The sequence below is a fragment of the Antechinus flavipes genome, chromosome 1 (genome assembly GCF_016432865.1).
Source record: "Antechinus flavipes isolate AdamAnt ecotype Samford, QLD, Australia chromosome 1, AdamAnt_v2, whole genome shotgun sequence".
Taxonomy (NCBI): Eukaryota; Metazoa; Chordata; class Mammalia; order Dasyuromorphia; family Dasyuridae; genus Antechinus; species Antechinus flavipes.
In genome coordinates, this window is record NC_067398.1 from 570,248,881 (window position 1) to 570,271,254 (window position 22,374).

General features: G+C 32.2%; 1 protein-coding gene across 1 annotated transcript in view; it reads right to left on the reverse strand.

The window, feature by feature from the left end:
• The window catches only part of MMP16 (matrix metallopeptidase 16), a 406,453-nt gene that overhangs the window by 163,050 nt on the left and 221,029 nt on the right, over nucleotides 1-22,374 (reverse strand). Inside the window, exon 4 of the mRNA XM_051970806.1 lies at nucleotides 8,319-8,623. Coding sequence (XP_051826766.1) covers nucleotides 8,319-8,623 — 305 coding nt within the window. The remainder of the gene's footprint in view (nucleotides 1-8,318; nucleotides 8,624-22,374) is intronic.

The following is a 22,374-nucleotide window of genomic DNA, read 5'->3' on the forward strand; positions in this document are numbered from 1 at the left end:
ATAAAGGCTCTTAGATTAGAGAATGGCTAAACAAACTGTAGAATATGAATGTGATGGAATATTAACTACTGAGCTACAAGAAATGATGAATTTCATAATCTTAGGAAAAATATGGATAGACTTGCACAAGATAATGAGAAGCCAAATGAGAAGAAACAAGATAATCTTTTATATAATGATTGTAATATTGTTTTTAAGAACTTTGAGTGAATAAACCATTTTCACTATTATAAATACCTAAATTAACTACAAAGGACATATAGAGGAACACTATTTGTATACATAAAAAGAACTGATAAATGAAAGCATGTACAGAAAGACTTTACACACACACACACACACACACACACATATTATTGTATATAACAATAGCCACCTCTAGGGCAAGGGGAAGGGGAAGAAAGGTAAAAAAATAAAGAAAAACATATTTACATGATGACTTTATTATATGTTTAAAAGGACTATCAAGTTGTTGATAATGGATTTGCAATTTCATGGACAATCATCTTTTATTCTACTATATTATAGAAATGCTTCTTTTATTTCATAAATTTAATTTTTTTAAAGAATCACAATGAAAGAATTTAGTTTTTGAGAGTTGGAAGGAATGTCAGTGGTCATATAGGGCAACATATATACCAATAGGCATTTGATTTAATAAGATTAGAGACCAGGAGAGAGAAAATAGCTCATGGTTATGTGAACTGGAGGGAGGGTGCTCTTTCTTTTTCTTTCAAATATATTTGCTTTTTTAAAAATCATCTTTTTTCCTTGCAAAGACTTAATTTATATTTTTATTACTCTATTTTTCTCCAGGTACATAAAAAATAATTTTCAATATTCACTTTTAAACTTTGGGATCCAAATTCTCTCTCTTCCTCCTTCCCCACTCTACCTTTCATTGAGAAGGCAAACAATTAAAAATAGGTTATATATGCATAGTCATGTAAAACATTTCCATGTTTGTCATATTATGAAAGAAAGCATGGGACCCCCTCCCCCCAAAAAAATGAGAAATATAAAGAAAGTTTAAAAAGTATAGTTTTTATATCTCTACTTAGAGATGATCAGTTCTTTCCCTGGAGATGAATAGCCTTGGATCATTGTATTGCTGACAATAGTTAAGTAAGTCATTCTCAGATGATGATCATATAATATTGCTGTTAGTTTGTAACACAGTACATTTTGCTTTGCATCAGTTCATGTAAATCTTTTCAGCTTTTTTTCTGATAGCACAATAGCATTCCATCATGATTATGTACTACAATTTTATTATACAGTTGATGGGCATCCCCTCAATTTACAATTTTTTGCCATCAAAAAGGAGCTGTTTTAAATATTTTCCCATCTCTCTTTCCTTTTCCTCTTTGTTTTATATCTCATTTGGGATACAAACCTAATTGTGGTTTGCTAGGTTAAAGTGAATGCATAATTTATAGTCCTATGGATGTAGTTTTAAATTGCTCTATAGAGTGGTTGGATTAGTTCCTAACTCCAGTAACAGTACATTAATGTCTCATTTTCCCTCATCTCTTCTAAAATTTGTCACTTTCCTTTTCTGACATATGAGGCAATAAAATAGGTTTGAGGTGGTACCTCAGAATTGTTTTAATTTGTATTTCTCTAATAAATAGTGAGTTAGAACACCTTTTGTATGTATAGGCAATTGTTAGTACTTTATGTAAAAATTTCATACTTTTTTTGATCATTTATCAATTGAGGAATGCCTCATATTTTTTATAATTTGGAATAAGTTCTCTATATGTTTGAGAAATGAGTCCTTTCTTAGAGAAGCATCCTTCAAATTATTTTTCTATTACTATTGCTAGGTGTATTTCTTTCCCCCCTCCACAATATTTATTCTTTTCACTCTACTTTCATCTTGTCTTCCTCATAAGTTTCTGAATACTCCACTCTCCCAATCTGGCCTCCCTTCTCTTATCCCATTCCCTTTTTTCTTTCCTATTATTTTCTGTACCCAATAGTTATCCTCTTTGAGCCAGTTCTAATGAGTAAGGTTTACATACTTCCCCTTAACTCCCTTCTCTTCCTCTCCAGTATAAAGTTTTTCTTGCTTTTTTATTGAGATAATTTACTCCATGTTACCTCTCCCTTTCCTTCTTCCAGCATATTCCTCTTTCACTCCTTAATTTTATTTTTAGATAACATCTCTTCATATTCAACTCACTTCTTTGCCTTCTATTATATGTATTCCTAACTGTTCTGATAATATGAAAGTTCTTATGAGTTATAAGTATCATTTTCTCATGTAGGAATATAAACAGTTTTACCTTATTAAGCCCCTTATGATTTCCCTTTCATGTTTACCCATTTATGAATTCTTTTATGTTTGCATTGAACATTTAAATTGAAAGACAAATTTTCTATTTAGCTTGAGTCTTTTCATCAAGAATGCCTCAAAGTCTTCTATTTCACTGAATCTCCATTTTCTCCCCAAAGAATTAGACTTATTTTTGCTGGGTAACTGATTCTTGGTCATAACCCTAGCTCCTTTGCCTTCTGGGATATCATATTTTAAGCTCTCCGATCCTTTAATGTAGAAGCTTCTGAATCTTGTATTATACTGACTATGGCTCCATGGTACCTGAATTGTTTCTGGTTGCTTGAAATATTTTCCCTTGATCTGGGAGCTCTGGAACTTGGCTATAATATTCCTGAAAGTTTTCATTTTGGGATGTTTTTCAGGAGGTAATCAGTGTTTCCTTTCAATTTTTATGTTATCCTTTGGTTCTACAACATCAAGATAGTTTTCCTTGATAATTTCTTGAAAAATTCTATATAGGCTCTTACTTTGATCATGACTTTTAGGTCATCCAATAATTCTTAAAACAAAAACAAAAACAAATCTTTCCTTGCTCTATTTTTCAAGTTCATTATAATTCTAATATTTCACTTTTCTTTTTTTTCATGTTATTATTTTTGATGTCTCATGGAAATATAAGTTTCCACATGCCCAATTCTACTTTATAAGGAGGTCTTTTCCTCAGTGAATTTTATGTTTCTGTTTCCACTGGCCAATTTTATTTTATTATTATTATTATCCTTGGCAAATCAATTGTGGTTGTAACTTGTTAAATGTCTGAGGTCAGATTTGAATTTAGGTCTTTCTCTTTTAAGGGTGGGTGATCTATATATGTGGCATCTAGTTGCTCTCTAATTCTACTTTGTACTGATTTCTTCTCCTCAGTGAATTTCTGGGTTTGTTTTTTTTCATTTGGCCACTTCTCATTTTAACAATTTCTTTTCACAGTATCTTTGTGTCTTTCTAAGATGTAACTTACTTCATTTTTAAGGGGTTATTCTTGTCCGCAGTTTTTGTGCCTTTACCAAGCTGTGGATTATTTTTTCATGATTTTCTGGCATCACTATTATGTATTTTCCTGATTTTTTCCTCTACATCTATCATCTGGTTTTAAAAATCCTTTTTGAACTCTTTCATGGTCTGAGATGAATTCACATTTTTCTTTTAGGCTTTGCATGAAAATGTTTTGGTGTAATTGTCTTTTAATTTTTGTTTTGTTCTTTGTCATTATTGTAACTTTCTATGGTCAGCTTTTCTTTCTTTTTTTTTTTTTTTGTTTTTATTTGCTCACTTTTCAAGTCTTTTATCTTTATTTTCAAGTTGGACTTAATTATCAGGGGTAAGGTGACACTATGCCAAGTGTGCTTTTGTTTTTATAATTAATTCCGTGTTGTGTATATTTTAAGTTCTTCAAAGGTAGTATGATTTAAAGAGAGATATGATAAGTGCTCTCCTGAGTTGTGTTGTAGTTTGCGACTGACCATAAGTTTTCTTTTTCCTCCCGGGAACTATATCCAGTGTCCCTGCTTCTACAAGTGCTGTTCATTGATCTGGGATGATGACCCATTTTGGGGCGATAACAAGAGTCCTGATCCCACTAAAAGAAAAAGATTACTTGTAATCTCCTTGTGACTAGTTGTCTGACTCCTTTACAATGTGTAGGTTGAGAACTCCAGAAGCTACTATTTAGTGGTATCCAAGACCTGCTGGTGTCTTGTTGAGATGTGGTTTATGCTGGCATGGCCTTTATTGTACTGGATTAGAATATGCATCAATGTCACCTCAGTGAGACAAACCTCTCCTGCCAATCTTCTAAGTTGTTTATATCTAGAAAATTATTTCACCATGTTCTCTTTTTTTGATTCTGCTGCTTCAGAATTTGATTTGAGGAATTATTTCATCATTGTTTGAAGAGGAATTTGAGAGAGATCAAGTGATGTCCAGACTTTACTTTGCCAACTTGTCTTCTCTTATGACTTGCAAAGGGCCAAGAACTCTTGACACCCTAATGATGGAGGTAGCATTATATGGTAAAGAAAGTTGCAGAAAACATATACTCTATCCAGTTTTGAAATCTTATATTAAGATAATTAGAAATAAAATACACTGATCTGAGATGCTACACACATCATTCACTTTTCCATTTCTGCAATTCTCTTTCTTATTTCAAACATTGTTAATTGGAATCTGTAAGAAGATTTGGTAGAGTTAGTTTTGAATAAGATACCCTCTTATATTTGTATAAGAGAAGCACCACTTCTTGGCACCAACAAGTTAACGACTAAAATATGTTAGGGACAAAAAAATTAACACAATTGAAATGATTACAAAATAATGTAATATATAACTTTATGAGGATTTTGTTGTTTTTTTTTTTTGGCTTGAACATGTTTATAAAAGTTATGTTTAAGGAATATTAGTTGAGCAGGTAACAGAAAAAGAATAGTTTTCAATAAAGGAGAATGGCAGTGGTGAGAATGTAGTAACTGAAGAATGAGAAGGAATAAGACTCAGAATGTATTAGATGAAAAATTGAAATATAATATCAGGGGAAACTACATATAAATGGCAGTCAAAACTCTCATTTCCTAATTCTTTCTTTACAATTCATAGTTCAAAACTGCACAGTCCTTCATTTTTAAACACATCATGCATGCATGCATACATAACAAACATTTTTTTCCTTTGGCCCTGTTGCCAAACATCTTAAAGAAGTAAAATATTTTGAGTTTCTAAATCTATTAGAGTTAAAAAAAAGTCTACCCTGTTTCATAGATTAGGAAACTAAGATTCAACAGATTATATGATTTAGCCTCAGCCATTTCATATAAAAAGGAATTCTGGATGAGAAAGCCAACTTTTTTTGAGATTCAAGACATTACTCTGTTCTTACCTCAACATGAATCACTTATGCCTCCTGAATATGAACTTTTGTCCTCTAACACTATTATGATAACATTTTCCATTCTAAAATCAGGAAATTTACATTTTATTTCTTCTTGTTGTCTATTCACTTAGTAGTTGTATTGCTGAATAGAAAGTTATATGCAATTTTGTGACTTTTTAAATGTATTTCCAAACTTTTCCAGAATGACTGGATAAATTCACTACACCATCATGTGTTGATATGCTTATACTCCCACATCCTTTCAACAACCACCATTTTTTATTGTTTTTGCCAATCTGGCAGGTATGAGAAATAAGAAAATTCTTTTGATCTTCATTTCTCTTACTATTGATTTGGGGGATTATTACATGATTGTTGACATCTTATAAGAATTAGTTTACGTATTTCATGGATGAGAAATTTGAGTCTTGAGTCCAAAAAGAAAATCAAGATTGTATAGAGAATAAATTTTTAAAAAATGAATTCTATTGTTTGAAATGCAGCACAATATGTTAAAAAAGAGAATTTCTAGGACTTGGGATCAGAGGACCTGGAGGTGAGTAACAACCCTGAATCTTAGAAGTTTTGTACAACTTGGGAAAATCACTGAATTCAGTTTCTATTCTGTAAAATGTGAAGAACAATGTTTTCAGTTTGTACCCTACATGATTATTGAAACAACACAATTTGTAAACCTTAAAATATTATATAAATGGCTATAAATGTTTCATAGCAAGGATCAACTTGTGTTATTAGAGGAAGATTCCTCCTCTAGGACTTCCCTATTCCAATGAAGCTTCAGGTCATGTCATTTTCTCTATATATATTCCATTAGTATATTAATTATACCAACAAAATTGATTAGTAAAAATCCCCAAGCCCCAAAATATGCAAATTAATCATTTCTCTTTTTAACAACTAATAATTCAAATTAATTTTTAAAATACTTTAAAAGTTCAGAGAGTACCAAAAATATAGAATTAGAAGAAAGTATGGGTGAGGCATGAAAAGAGAATGAAGGCAATCAGATAGATAGCTTGATTTGAAAATTATCCACAAAATAGGCCTAGTATAAACCTTTAGCACATTGGCTAGATCCTCTCAGAAGATTTATTGAATGCACTGGAAATGAAATTTACAGTTTGATCAGATGAAAATGGGTCATTGATTGAATTCTTTATGGGAAAAAAGGACATTGAAGAATTTTAGATCCCAAAAAAGTATTGAAGCATTTGAACAAATTGCTACACAAAATATGAGGATAGGAAATGTAAAATATAGGACAATGCCAACATTCTCCTATATTTTACAAACACAATCCATCCAATAGTATTTTAGTATCTTGCAATTCTCTCAGTATCTCTGAAACCAATTTCATCACGAATATTTTCACATTGTTTTAGGGGAGGAAATCAATTGGATAATTTAATATTGTCTTCATATTATACTAGATGCATTTCTTTCAAAAGAAATAGATAATTTTTGTTAATTTCCTTTTCTTAACTAATTTAAATTTTTAAAGATTTATACAATCTAAACATTTTTATTCAAGCATCTTTGAATCTAGCATCCAAACAATCAGAAACTATTACACTAATTCAAGTTAAATTAAATATTTGAATAAAGTAAAAAAGTCAGATTTGAGGAATGAGTTTAACTAATCAAGGAGAAATTAAGCGTTTCATTTTTTTTTATTACTTGAGTAGTGATTATGTAATGAAAGACAGATTGTATTCTAACAGCATTCTTATACATTATTAGAATAAAATATTGTATTGCTAGAGTGAAAAATGAAATATAGAATTTGCAACAAAGTAATATTAGGGTATTAAAAGCATAGATTAAAAGTGATTTCTCCCAATTCCACTTCAACTCCAGTAACTCCAATAAAGAATGTGTTATTATAACTATTTATTCTACTTTTATCAAGTCAGAGATACAGTAAACTAAGTTATAAACATATCTTAGTTGCAGCTACTTACGTGCACGTACACATATTTGGAAATCTAGTCTGTAGAAAATCCAAAAGAAGGAGCATATGAATACATGCATGTAGGATATGTGTGTGTGTTTGTGTGTGTACAGGTACATGTGCGCGTATTGTAAAGGAAGATTCAGAGAATAACAAAGATTCTAAATTGAACAAAAAACAGTAGCCATCTAGTCTAATTTATAGGGACAAAAGTGACTGACTATAAAAATAGTACTCATCCAGATCTCAAAGTCGAGGAGTTCAACATCTCTTGAAATAAGGCATAGAGAAATTACCCAATTGAGTAGAGAAATTTAATAGCATGGTATGTTGTTGATGATATGGGGATGACAAAGCAGACAGGAGTATTGATCACACACAAAAAGGATTGACAAACATTAGAATTAAGAGGGACACTTTGTCATTTATGAGAAAAGAAAAGCAGAATTATATTTGATAGAAATATACATATTTTAAGATTTTCCCCTATAATGAGGAAATGAGACATGGAAAATTCCAACTATTTGCAGAGTATGAAAAGATTTCATGAATAGTTTCTGATCTTCATTTGAAAGAAAACAAAGAATATTATATTAAGTATAGAGCATTCTTCATTACAAAGACACCTTGTATGAGTGAAACATACACCTATAATTGTTTTTTAAATTAATAATGAATGTGAAAATCATAATTTATTCCACCAATTTCTCTGGCACCATAAGTTCAAAGAAGACTGTGAAAGAATGTCTATTATTTTTGCAATACAACTCATTGTGGAAGAAAAAAGGAGGAAGGAAGGAAGGAAGGAAGGAAAGAAGGAAGGAAGGAAGGAAGGAAGGAAGGAAGGAAGGAAGGAAGGAAGGAAGGAAGGAAAGAAGGAAGAAAGGAAGGAAGGAAGAAAGGGAAGGAGGGAGATAAGGAGTAAAGAGGGAAGAAGAAAGGAACGGAGGAAGGAAGAGAGGGAGTAAGAGGGAGCAAGGGAGGGAGGAAAGGAGAAAGGAAGGAAGGGGAGAGGAAGGAAGCAGTTAAAAAAGGAAGGGAGGGAGAAAGGAAGGGATAGAAGGAAGGAGAAGAGAAAAAAGGTGGGAAATAAAGCAAAAAAAAAAAAGAAAAGAAAAATGAAAATTTGTGCTTACCATCATGATTAGGATTCCCTAGAGTCCATGGTTCATCTGAATCAAAATGAGTATCTCCCCCAATTCCTGGTCCAGGGAAGTAGGCATGTGCCAAAAAGCCTCCCTCTCCATCAAAGGGAGAACTGTCTCCATGAAAACCTGATGCAAAAATGATTGTTATGTCCACATCCCTTTTGCCATTTTCTAATTCACTGTAGGGAACTTCTTCAAATGTCAGAGGAGTTACATTCTGCCATACATCAAAGGCACGGCGAATAGCTTTACGTGTTTCAGGATCTCCTACTTTTGGAGTTACGTTCTTTATGCTGAAATTGGGAAAAGGAAAAAAAAATGAGTAGAAAAGCTTTGTTTCTTTTATCCTAATTTCTACAGAAAACAATATAATTAATGATAATAACAAGACTTCACTTGAACAAGGGAATATAATCTTATATATAAGGGGAATATAATATAATAATCTATATTTGTAAATGCTGGATCTCATCATAGATTTTTCTATTTTATTCTCAGTAGTACAATAATTATCTACCTGGTCTTTGCCTGGTACATTCTTCTCTGCAAAACACTTGACAGTGTAAAAAGTGGATCAATGAGTGATTTTGCTTCTTTAGCCACAATAGAAGTGAGCCTTGACAAGTGACTACATGTCATTTTGATCAAATAGTTATAGCTGCTTCCAGCTGAAATCAAAATAGAAATTTCTTTATTCTTATAATTACTGTTAGAATAACATTGTACCGTGCCTATTAGACAATTCTAAACAAGGTCTTTAACCTTTTCTTTATCATTAAACATTTAATTTCCAAAGTTAATTTTTAATTTAAAACAAAAAGAAACATTCAACCTCATTACTGTCTCTGATGTTCTTTTTACTATATCATTAAATACTTTGTGACTTCTTGCAAAGATGAAGTAGTATGGAATGGTAGTCACTTATTGGAAAGATTCAATAATTACCATGTCAAAAATAATTTCTTCTGAATTTTGTTAGCTCCAACTCTTAATTACAACATAATGACAGACATATATCCAAAAAACTTTACTTCCTTTGTAATTCATTGTACATTAATATTTTTATCTATTTTCTTTGTTAAATAATAGTTGGGGGTGGGAAGAAGCAAACTTTTTTCCAATCCATATATTACTTAAAATAATCAGGCTAATGATCTTATTAAAAGGACTCTAAATTCCATTAAACAGCAAAGTAAAATGAACACTGATTTCTTTTGATTTCAATTTCTACTCATTTTGTTCCTCTCATCCTGCCTTGTGTTTTTGAGATCTACAAATTCTCCTTAATTTAAAAGCCAGAGTGGACAGTCACAACAGAGCTATACTTACAGTATAATTGATTAAATTTTTAAAAAATACATTAAGATTTTAACAAACTAAACACTAATTATACCGTCATTTTTCCTAAGATGGATATTATTTTGTTCCTGCTTGACTCAATATATTTTACCCTAAAAATTCTTCTTTATGTAAATATGCCTAAACTTTAGGACAATATATCCCCAAGTAAGAATCATTTAATGTTTTCTTTTCTTTCTTTCTTTCTTTCTTTCTTTCTTTCTTTCTTTCTTTCTTTCTTTCTTTCTTTCTTTCTTTCTTTCTTTTTGAATTGTGGAATTACTATATATGTAGGCATTAGCCAGTGGAATGGAAAGTTCTAAAAGGCTTGTATGGGGGGGTGGTAGCAGAGCAGACCAATGGGATAATTTTCTACTCCAATTAAATTAGTTGCCTTTTTTTTTCATTTTGACATAATTTTTTTCCTGCACCTCTTTGACCATTGATGTAGCATGTGACTACTGACTGAACTCTCTTTTAACATCCTTTCTCTGCTTATTTTAAGATTCTTCTCCACTATTCTGGACTTTATCTTATGAAACCATCTCTGTCTTTTTAGTAGCATTTATGTTCTATTTGACTTGTAAAGTGATGGGTTAATTCAAAGCTTTGCCCTGGATTAAAAAAAAAAATCTAAGTATACTCTCCCCTTTTGGTAATCTTATACAGTTTTGACTTCATTTATTATTTATGCTATATGCATATTTATTTAAGGCTATCCATCTAGGATGTTTACTATGCATGTTGTCCTTCCTGAAAGAGTATGGAACAGGACAGAAAGAACACTACCTTTGGTCAGGAAGACAAGAGTTCAAATCTTGCCTCAGAAATATACTATCTATGGGGCACTGAGTACAATGTTTAACCCTCTAGGTTTCATTTTTCTTTTCTTTAAAATGAGGTCACTTGATGATCTCTAAGTTACCTTCAAATACTAAATCAATGTGCTTACAAATTTCCAAGACACTTAACTTCCATGGATGCTAGTTTTCTCATCAATAAAACAATGAGCTAAATGTTTTCTACCATCCCTTCCAGCCCTAAATCTATGATGTTATAATTTCTCTGAAAATTTAAAGTAATGCACTGAATAATATTTTTATTTGATAGTCTGTTTTATGTCTTCCTATTTACTAAAAAAAATCCTAAAATTGTAATCCAATTTATAGGATTTACCTTCTCTAAATATTGGTAAAGTTAAATTATAATTTTAATTTTTAATGTAAATTCATCTTGAAATCAAGGAAATAAAGTTATTTATATTCATATTATGCTATTTGCAAAGGTGGTTAATATCAGAAAACATGCTTTGTTTAATAGATATACTATGATAAATAATCTGTTTACTACTAAATGCACAATTTTTTTTCTTTAATTAATAAAACTTAAACTTAAAATAGAAAAAAAAAACTTTCTCTGTTTAAATTTTCTTTAAATGAATTTATCTTAAAAGTACAGTGTTGGTAAATATTTCCATAGGCTAAAGCTCAGAGCTATACTATGTAATCATAAAGAATTATATATATATAAAAAATGTGGAAATTGAATTTTACAAAAATATTAATTATGCTACGTATACCTTTAAAAGAATAGAGGGAGGTAATAATAATAATAATGGTTAGCATTTATGGTTTGCAAAGAGCTATGCAAATTATATCATTTGATCTTCACAACAAACCTATGATGCACACCTTATAATTAATAATTATGATATAAGACAGAAAAGGAAATCGAGGCAGGGAAAGGCTTAGTGATTTGCCAAAAGTCACATCATCATGAAGTGCCTGGGGCAGAATTTGAATTAATCTTCCTGATTCCATGATTATTGCTCTATTTACTGTGCTATCTAGCTGCCCATAAAAGAATCAAAAGTGGGAAGTGGGATACTAAATAAAGAATAGATCTCTTTTTAATAATCCAAGAGATATAAATATTTGAAAGATATTTGATCTGAAAATAATACATTATAATGAAATTAAAATAAGATTTCATTTTGAATGACTTCAAAGAATAACAGGCTTTGAAAGTGGTAGGTTCCTAAGAAAGTATCCAGTCCAAACTACACATGAAAGGAACCATGAGGTTATCCATTCTGTTTAAAGACCTACAATAAAGTGGAATCTACTACACTTCCTTTTCAAACACTTTCTATTTGTTGTTAAGACATTTTAACATGGCATCTAAATCTTCCTCCTTATAGACTCTCTACCTCTTGTTTCTAGTTTTTGCTATTTTTTTGCTTGGGGTCCAAAAGAAACAAGTCTAATCTCTTTTCCATATGGTAACCCTTCCTATCCTTGAACACATATTGTGTTCTTGTACAGCTTCTGTTTTCAAGATTAAACATATCAGTTCCTTCAACAGATGTTCATGTGATGTGATCTCAAAGTGTTTCATCCTTTAGGTTTCCTTCCTCTTCACACTGTTCAACCCATCAATATCTTTCTTACACATATGTGTCCCTAAAAAATATAATGTTTCAGATATAGTATGGCAGGGAGAGAATATCAGATTTATCATCTCCCCATTCCAGGAAATTACATTTCTTTTAAAGTAAATCAGATTATATATATATTTTTTTTATTATCCAAAAACTCCATAATCTTTTTCAGAGAAAAGCCTTACTAACTATCTCTTTCCTTCTTATACCTGTGAAGTTAATTTTTTGAACCCAAGTAGAAAACCACATTGTGTCATATCTAGTTTCATATTATTTGTCAATAGAATGTTGTAGACTGTCAAGATTTTTTTTGATCCTGACTTTGCCATTCATTCTAGTAGCCATCTTCTTCAAGACATGCAACATCTTCCAATCTAACATAACCCATTAGTTATGCCTTTATTCAAGAGACTGACAAAATAATACAGAGTACAGCATCCAACATAGTCCTAGGAGAGGACAAATTGCAATCAAGCCTTTAAAAATGAAATCACTAACACCTTAATCCAACCATTCAACCAGTTCTAAATCCATCTGAGTGTTATGACTTAGTCAAAATTGGTTCATCTTTTCCACAAGAATAGCAAAAAATATCAAACAATTTCCTAAAATAAAAATAAACTCTAAAGACAACATTACTCTGATCTAGATTAGTAAGGTATGGCCTGTTTCAAGTAAAAATATTTGAGCTCTTTGTAATCATTATTTCCTTTTCAAGGTATTCACTTCTCATCTCTTTAATTAGTTAATCTAGATTTTCTCAATTTTACCTTTAGGTTATTACTCTTACTAATCAAAATTAATGCAAATTGAATTTTTTTATTCTTCAATGTTTGATAATGATATCCAATTGAATGCATGCTCTCCAGACAGACAGTGAGTTTATTTTCTATAATCTCTTTAAGCATTTCTCAAATAGTCAGAATATATTTCAATTTTCATGTTGGAAATTTGAGGTAATTTTAATATATAAAAATGATAGTTGCTATGATCATTGTTTGTAATCCTTTTAAGATAAAAATTATAATCCTTATAAGATCATTGTGCATAATTTGTATAAAATATAGAGTCACAACTCTTCATTTGTATATTAACTTACAATGCAATTCCATTACCAATATAGATGAGGGCTATTTGTCATAGGTAATTGTGTATTATCAGGTATCGTTTATCCAAGGTAGGACCAAATTATGCTGCATTTTATTATTAAATATGTGGTAACTGTTATTACCCTTTCTTTTTAATGACTAATTTGAAACAATTATAAAATGTTATTTTCAATATGTAAAACTATAAAAAAGGAAACTACATTACAATGCAGTGCTTTTTTAGTTTTATAAATGCTATTCCATTGGAATTCTATTCCAATTCTATTGGGAAATAATAAACTTAAAAATGTTTTTCCCTTTTTATATCATACTTTTTTTAGCAATTGGAAAAATCACAAGTCACCATTGAGGAAGAAAAAACAAGTCACCATTGAGGAAAAAAAAAATAAATTGAATTAAAAAGGTAGAGATGAATATAAACTGTGACAAAAAGAAACTTTTTCTATCTAATAGCACTATAGAAAACAATCAGATTTATTAACAAGTTCAGATAGATTGTACTACAAAAAGGGCTACCAAATTTTCATTCATATGCAAAAATATTATTGTTAATATTATATGCAAGAAACTAAATTCCTTGAAATATATTGCTTCTGCTTCACATCAAGTGAATTCATGGTTACTAATTACTTTTAACAATCTCACAAAACTATAATATTAGCTCTAAAACAGTGTTCTTCAACTATCTGGGTCATGATATGACCCAATGTTTGTATAGTCAAAGAATGAAATAATGACTTGTATCTGAATTTGTCTTTTATAATTTGTTATAGCCTAATTTGAGACATAAATATAATGCAACTACATATTCTTGTCTTTTAATACTCTTTCCTTCCACTCATTCTCTTCACTATGCAGGATACCATTCTTTCCACTTCTGATCCTACTGTCAGCCTCTTAAGAATAGTTATAGCTTATTGATTACTTTGACACTCAAACTCGTATAGCTACATAAATGTCAACAAAAAAAATTTGCTGCTTTCAAACAAGGCTATTATCTGAAATCACTTTGTGAATGCAAGAGACTTCTCCATGCAGATAAGCTCCATGTTCTCAGTAAATAGTAGTCAGTAAGAAACCCTCTCTCTGACTTTTCATTGAGAGTAAAAAAAAAAAGAAATTGATAGCCATAGCCAAGTATAATTGAAATGTGATTTATATAACAAACATTGTTATATTAGCTTTTCCCCAAAACTCAACTTTTTTCAAACTTTAAGTTCACTACTATCATTTTTCCAATTAAAAAAAAAAAAAAACAACATTTATTTCTGATTATTTTATCAAAGGTTTCCTTTCCATTGGCATTCTGGAAGTCATGATGAATATTGTATTCCTGGCCTTTTTGCTTAGGATTGCAATTTTAGTGTCATTTTTTTCACTTTGTCTTCATCTCATATAGCCAATCAATTACTTAATAATATTTATCAGGCCTTATCTAGAAACTAGGGATAAAGATAAAAAGAATTAAACAATGGAACCAAGATGACAGAATGAAACCAGGAAGCTACTCGAGCTCACCCAGTTTCCCTGGAAAGGCACATAAAACCAAGCCTCTGAACAGTCTGTTAGAATGAAACCACTCTCCAGCTCAAGATAGATTGGAAAAACTTCAATAAAGGTCAGTCTCACTGGATTGAAAATGGTTTTCAGCTCAGCTCAGATAGTTTGGGAAAGCAAGGTAGGAGGTTTTAATTGCAGCAGATCAGCAACTGGTCGGAAAAAAAAAAAACGCAGAACAGTGGGGAGGCCTCTAGTCCCATGTCAGAAGGCAATTTCTGGGAAAGCAGGCTTTTTCTGAAAAGAGCACACAAAGCTACTCCCTGCAAACACAAAAGGACCCTGTGCTCATAGTCAAGACAACAACTCAAAATCCCCTTTGCCTCAGGAACAGACCTTCACCATGTAAATTTAAAAAAAAGAAATATAAAAAGAAAAGAAAAGAAAATGAGCAAGAAATAGATAAAAAACCTTTACCACAGAAAAATGTTATGGTGACAGGCAAGACCAAAGCACCAACTCAAATGAAAATAAAATGTCCACAGAGGAAATCCCAACAGTGATATGAATTGGTCTTAAACCCAAAGAAAATTCATGGAAGTGTTTATAAAAGGTTTTACAAGGCATATAAAAGAGGGAGAAGAAAAAATGAGAAAAGAAATAAGAAGTATGCAAGAGAGAATCAACATCTTGGAAAAAGAAGGCAATTCCTTAAAAAATGCAATTGGTCAGATGTAACAAAATCCATTGAAGATCATCTTCAGAAGTAGAATTAATAAAATGGAAAAAAGAGAGACAAAAACTAACTGAAAACGTGTCACATCAAAAGCTAGAATGGGGCAAATGGAAGCTAATAACTCTGAGACATCAAGAATCAGTCAAACAAACTGGGGAAAAAAAGGAAGAATATGTGCGATAACTCATTAGAAAAACAGCTGACCTGGAAAATAGACTCAAAAGAGACAATTTAAAAATTATCTACCTGAAGTCCATGACCAAAAAAAAGAGCCTGGATAGCATTCTTCAAGAGATCATCAAGACAAACTTCCCTGACATTCTAGAAACAGAGTGAGAAATAGTCATTGAAAGAATCCATTGATTACTTTTGGAAAGAAATCCCACAAGGAAAATTCTAAGGAACATTGTTGCAAAACTCTAGATCTATAATTTCAAGGAAAAATACTGTAAGCTGCCAGAAATTTAAAAAAAAAACAAAACAATTCAAGTGTCAAGGAGCAACAGTCAGGATTACTCAGGATCTAGCAGCATCTACAGTAAAGGATCAAAGAGTCTACAATACCATATTAGAAGGTAAAGGACCTGGGATTGTAATCTCACAATCTCACACAGTGAGATTGAGCATATTCTTTCAGGGGAGACAATGTATCTTCAATGAATTAAGAGATTTTCAATTATTTCTATTAAAAAAAACAGAACTAAGCAGAAAATTTAAGCTTCAAATGCAGAACTCAAGAGAAGCATAGAAAGATAAACAGGAGTAAAATATATATTATTTAAAGGTCAAACTGTTTACATCTCTAGATAGCAAAATGATATCTGTAATTTTTGAGAACTGTATCTGTTATTGGGGCAGTGAGAGGGGAGCAAGCATGGAGGGAGGATATGATTATGAATGGATTCTAATGTGATGATTTCAAAGAAAAGACATTAAGGAGTGGAAAAAGGAATATACTAGGAAAAGAAGATAAGGGAGGTATAATAGAACAAACTAGATCACATGAAGAGGCACAAAGGTTCTATTATAATAGAGGGAGGGAGATGAGCATTGTTTGAAACTTGATCTCATTAGTTTTAGCTCTAAGAGCCAAAGACCATATAGAATAAGTCTATTCTAACACAAATAAAGTTAGATTTATACAACTAGGAAAATATAAATTGCTCATGAGCAAACTGAGGCAATACAATAAAAATGACAATTCTGCCTAAGTTGGTCTACTTGTTCAGTGCCATGACAATCAAAGTGCTAAAAATTTATTTTAATGCCTAGAAAAATAATAACAAAATCTATCTGGAAATAAAAAAAAGGTCAAGAATATCAAGGTAATTAGTAAAATAAAATACAAAGGATAAGCTTAGCAGCACCAGACTAAAACTATATTATAAAGCAGCAGTCATCAAAATCATTTATTACTGGTTAAGAAATAGAGTGCTAGATCATTAGAAAAGATTACAGACACAAGACACACAATCAATGCATATAGTAATCTAGTATTTGATAAATCTCCAAACTCAATCTTCTGGGATAAAAACTCGCTCTTTCACAAAAATTACTGAGAAAATTGAAAAATATATGTCAGAAATTCAGCATAGACCAATATCTCACACCCCATACCAAAACAAGGTCAAAATGGGTTCATGATTTAGGCATAAAGGGTGATAACATAAGTAAATTAGAAGGGAAATGGATAATTTACCGATCAAATCTTTGGATAAAAGAGGATTTCCTGACCAAAGAAGAATTAGAGAATATTATAAAATGAAAAATGGACAGCTCTGATTATATTAAAATTAACAAGGATTTGCATAAACAAAACCAGCAGAAATGTGATTTAAAAGAAGTACAGAGCTGGAAAAAATTTATAGCCAATGTTTTCATAAAAGTCTCATTTAAAAAATATATAAATAACTGTGTCAAATTTATAAGAATACAAGTCATTATATAAATTGATAAATGATAACCGCTCAAAAGATATGAACAGACAATTTTCAGATGATGATTAAAGCCATTTATAGTCATATGACTGTTAATGAGATAAATACAAATTAAAAAAACTCTGAGGTACCACCTCCATCTCTCAGACTAGGTAAGATAACAGGAAAAACATAAATGTTGAAGGAGATGTGGGAAAACTGGGACACATACATTGTTGGTGGAATTGTGAAATGATCCAACCATTCTTTAGAGCAGTTTGGAATTACCCCAAAATGGCTATAAAACTGTTCATACCCTTTGAGTCAGCAATGCCACTACTGAGTCTGTGTGCCAAGAAAATCATAAAGGAGAGAATCACACACACACAGGCAAAAATGTTTGTAGCAGCTCTTTTTGTGGTAGCAAAGAATTGGAAAATGAGTAGATGCTCATCAATTGGGGTAGCTGAAGAAGTTGTATATTAAGGTAATGTAATAGTATTGTTCTACAAAAAATAAGGAACAAGCTAATTTTAGAAAGGCCTTCATTTACTTGAATTCATGTTAAGTGAAACAAGCAGAACCAGGAATACATTGTATACAATAACAGCTGTATGTTATATACATGTACATAGAATGTACAATGATCAGCTATGAAAGACTTGGTTCTACTCCGTGATTCAGTGATCTAAGAAAATCTCAACACCTTTGGTTAGACAACGCCATCTGCATCCAGAAAAAGAACTATGGAGATTAAATGTAAATCAGCACATGCTATGTTCACTTCTTTTCTGTTTTTTTTTTTTTCCTACCATGGTTTTTTCCTTTTGTTCTGATGTTTCTCTCACAAATGATTCATAAAGCGATGTTTATTTTTAAAAGAAAATTAAAATAAAATATACATAATGCTAAAATTATTTTAAAAATATTGATCACTTTAACAGACTTTCTCATATTTTCCTTTTTTTTTTCAATTTATAAGTTATTATAATGTATGCTCTCTGAGGATGGGTAAAAGAGATAGAAGTAAATTTAGGCATTGTCTGGTCTCTCTCTCTGTATATATTATCTATCTATTTATCTATCAATATACATACATACATATACATGCACACAAGCACACACACACACACACACAAATATATATATATATATTAAAATAAAATTATTTTCAAAAGTTTGCTATTATTTTGAGGAACTAACATAATGTATTTATCTAATCTATTTAAGAATTCTATTCTTGACTTCCGGCCAAGATGGCAGAGAGGAGGCACCCTGCTGTGTAAGCTCCACATTTTCTCTCAGAATTCATTTCATGACAAGCCTCTGAACTAATGCTTGACTGAAAAAAAACCCCACAAATAGTTACCAAGAGAAGACATCCTTGAAATTCACCAGGAAAGGTCTATTTTTGCTTGAGGGTGGGGAAGGTTTTAGATCGAGCCCAGGTGAGGGCAGATAGCAGCATCGAGAGCCCAGCAGACAGCTCACAGCTGAGCAGACTGGAGCGGGATGGAGTGTGATCTCCGCCGTCTCTGTGGGGGGAGCTTTGCTACAGGATTGGACACTTTGCCCTGGCAGCGAGTCAGCAGACAAGCAGAGAATCTAAAAACACCAGGGGCGAAAAATACAACTGGGAAGAGCTGGATTCTCTCAGGACCTGGCCACCCCTCCCCTACAGTGTCTCAGCATGCTCTCAGAGTCTCAGAGTGCGGGGCACAGCACAGAGATCACTGTTAGTGCCTCGTGCTGCCCCCGCAGTTTGTAGAGGAAGCTTGGTAATACCACCAAGCCCCTCCCCCTAAAAAAGCAGATTCCTTTAGGTTCTTTTTTTCTTTGCTAGTTTGTCTTTGGTTCTTCTCTGACAAAATGAGCAAAAAATTTAAGTGGACCTTAACCATTGACAGCTTCTATATGGATAGAGAACAGACTCTAAACCCTGAGGAGACTAAAAACAGTCTCCAGTTGAATCCCCAAAGGAGGAGATCATTGGTTCCTCAGCACAAATGAATCTCATAGAAGAAATTTAAAAGGCTCTCACAAGAGAGCTAGAAGAAAAATGGGAAAAGGAGAGGGAGGCTTGGCAAGAGAGTCTGGAGAAGTAATCCCACTCATTTAAAGACAGAGAGGATAAATAAATAAAATCCTTGAAAAATAGAATTAGCGAACTGGAAACAGAAAATAGCTCTCTAAGAAATACAATTGGCAAAATGGAAAAAAATTCCATAGAACAAAAGAACTCAATTGGACAATTAGAAAAAAGATATAAAAAAAGTGAGTGAAGAAAATACTTCATTGAAAATCAGAATCGAACAAATGGAATTGAATGACTCGAGGAGACAGCAAGAATCAATCAAGCAAAACCAAAAAAAATCAGACAATGGCAAAAATTTGAAATACCTTCTTGGGAAACCAACAGACCTGGAAAATAGATCCAGGAGAGACAATCTGAAAATTATTGGACTCCCAGAAAAATATGGTGAAAAAAAGCCTGGATACTATTTTCCCAGGAAATTATCAAAGAGAACTGCACAGAAGTCATAGAAACAGAGGGTAAAATAGACATTGAAAGAATTCATCGATCCCCTACTGAAAAGGATCCTAAAATTAAAACACTTAGAAATATAGTGGCCAAATGCCAGAACCCTCAGATGAAGGAAAAAATACTGCAAGCGGCTAGAAAAACCCAATTCAAGTATCGAGGAGCCACAATAAGGATCACCCAGGATCTAGCAGCATCCACATTAAAGGATCTAAGGGCCTGGAATATGATATTCCGAAAGGCTATCCATATATGGTGGGGTAAGTTATTTTTGGTTGCATACCCCGCCAGAATGAGCATCTTTTTCCAGGGAAATAAAGAGGAGGCAGATAGCAGACTGGATCAAAAGTCAGAACCCTACAATCTGTTGTTTACAGGAAACACATTTAAAACAGGGAGATACATACAGAGTAAAGGCAAAAGGCTGGAGTAGAATCTATTATGCTTCAGGTGAAATCAAAAAAGCAGGGGAAGCCATCCTTATCTCAGATGAAGCAAAAGCAAAGATTGATCTAATTAAAAGAGATAAGGAAGGAAACTATATCTTGCTTAAGGGTACTATAGACAATGAAGCAATATCAGTATAAAACATATATGTACCAAGTGGTATAGCATCTAACTTCCTTAAAGAGAAGTTAAGAGAGTTGCAAGAAGAAATAGATAGCAAAACTATAATAGTGGGAGATCTCAATCTTGCACTCTCAGATTTAGATAAATCAAATCACAAAACAAATAAGAAAGAAATTAAAGAGGTAAATAGAATATTAAACAATACTACCTAAATTAATCAATTTATTTAGCTCTATACCAATCAGACTCCCAAAAAACTACTTTGATGAACTAGAAAAAATAACAACAAAGTTCATATGGAAAAACAAAAGGTCAAGAATTTCAAGGGAATTAATGAAAAAAAAATCAAATGAAGGTGGCCTAGCTGTACCAGATCTAAAATTATATTATAAAGCAGCAGTTACTAAAACCATCTGGTATTGGCTAAGAAATAGACTAGCTGATCAATGGAATAGGTTTGGTTCAAAGGACAAAACAGCCAATAACTTTAATAATATAGTGTTTGACAAACCCAAAGACCCCAGTTTCTGGGATAAGAATGCATTATTTGGCAAAAATTGCTGGGAAAATTGGAAATTAGTATGGCAGAAATTAGGCATTGACCCACACTTAACACCATACACCAAGGTAAGGTCAAAATGGGTTCATGACCTAGGCATAAAGAATGAGATTATAAATAAATTGGAAGAGCATAGGATAGTTTACCTCGCAGACCTGTGGAAGAGAGAGGAATTTATGACCAAAAAAGAACTAGAGATCACTATTGACCACCTGTCAGATTGGCTAGAATGACAGGGAAAGATAATGTCGAATGTTGGAGGGGATGTGGGAAAACAGGGACAATGATACATTGCTGGTGGAATTGTGAACACATCCAGCCGTTTTGGAGAGCAATTTGGAACTATGCTCAAAAAGTTATCAAACTGTGCATACCTTTTGATCCAACAGTGTCTCTACTGGGCTTATACCCCAAAGAGATACTAAAGAAAGGAAAGGGACCTGTATGTGCCAAAATGTTTGTGGCAGCCCTGTTTGTAGTGGCTAGAAGCTGGAAAATGAAAGGATGCCCATCAATTGGGGAATGATTGAGTAAATTGTGGTATATGAATGTTATGGAATATTATTGTTCTGTAAGGAATGACCAGCAGGATGAATACAGAGAGGACTGGTGAGACTTACATGATCTGATGCTAAGTGAAATGAGCAGAACCAGGAGATCATTATATACCTCAACAATGATACTGTTTGAGGATGTATTCTGATGGAAATGGATCTCTTCGATAAAGAGAGCTTTAATTGATCAAAGATGGACAGAAGCAGCTACACCCAAAGAAAGAACACTGGGGAATGAATATAAACTGCTTGCATTTTTATTTTTCTTCCCGGGTTATTTATACCTTCTGAATTCAATTCTTCCCGTGCAACAAGAAAACTGTTCAGTCTAGCACACATATATTGTGTCTAGGATATATTGTAACTTATTCATCATATATAGGACTGCTTGCCATCTGGGGGAAGGGATGGAGGAAGGAAGGCGAAAAATCGGAACAGAAGTGAATGCAAGGGATAATTCTGTAAAAAATTACCCTGGCATGGGTTCTATCAATAAAAAGTTATTTAAAAAAAATCTTTTTCCAGGCAAGAAGATGATCATTCAATGAAATAAGTAAATTTCACCTATTTTTGATGAAAAAAACAGAACTTAACAAAAGTTTGATCTACAAATATAGAACTCAAGAGAAACCTAAAAAGGTAAAAAGAAATCTTGGGAACTATATTCCTGCTATAAAGATGTATAAAGGATACTTACCTTGTTCTAGAAACTAGAGCTGGAAAGAACATTGTACCAGAAAAAGGGCAAAGTGGGGGTACTACATCTCAGGAAGAGGCAAAGGA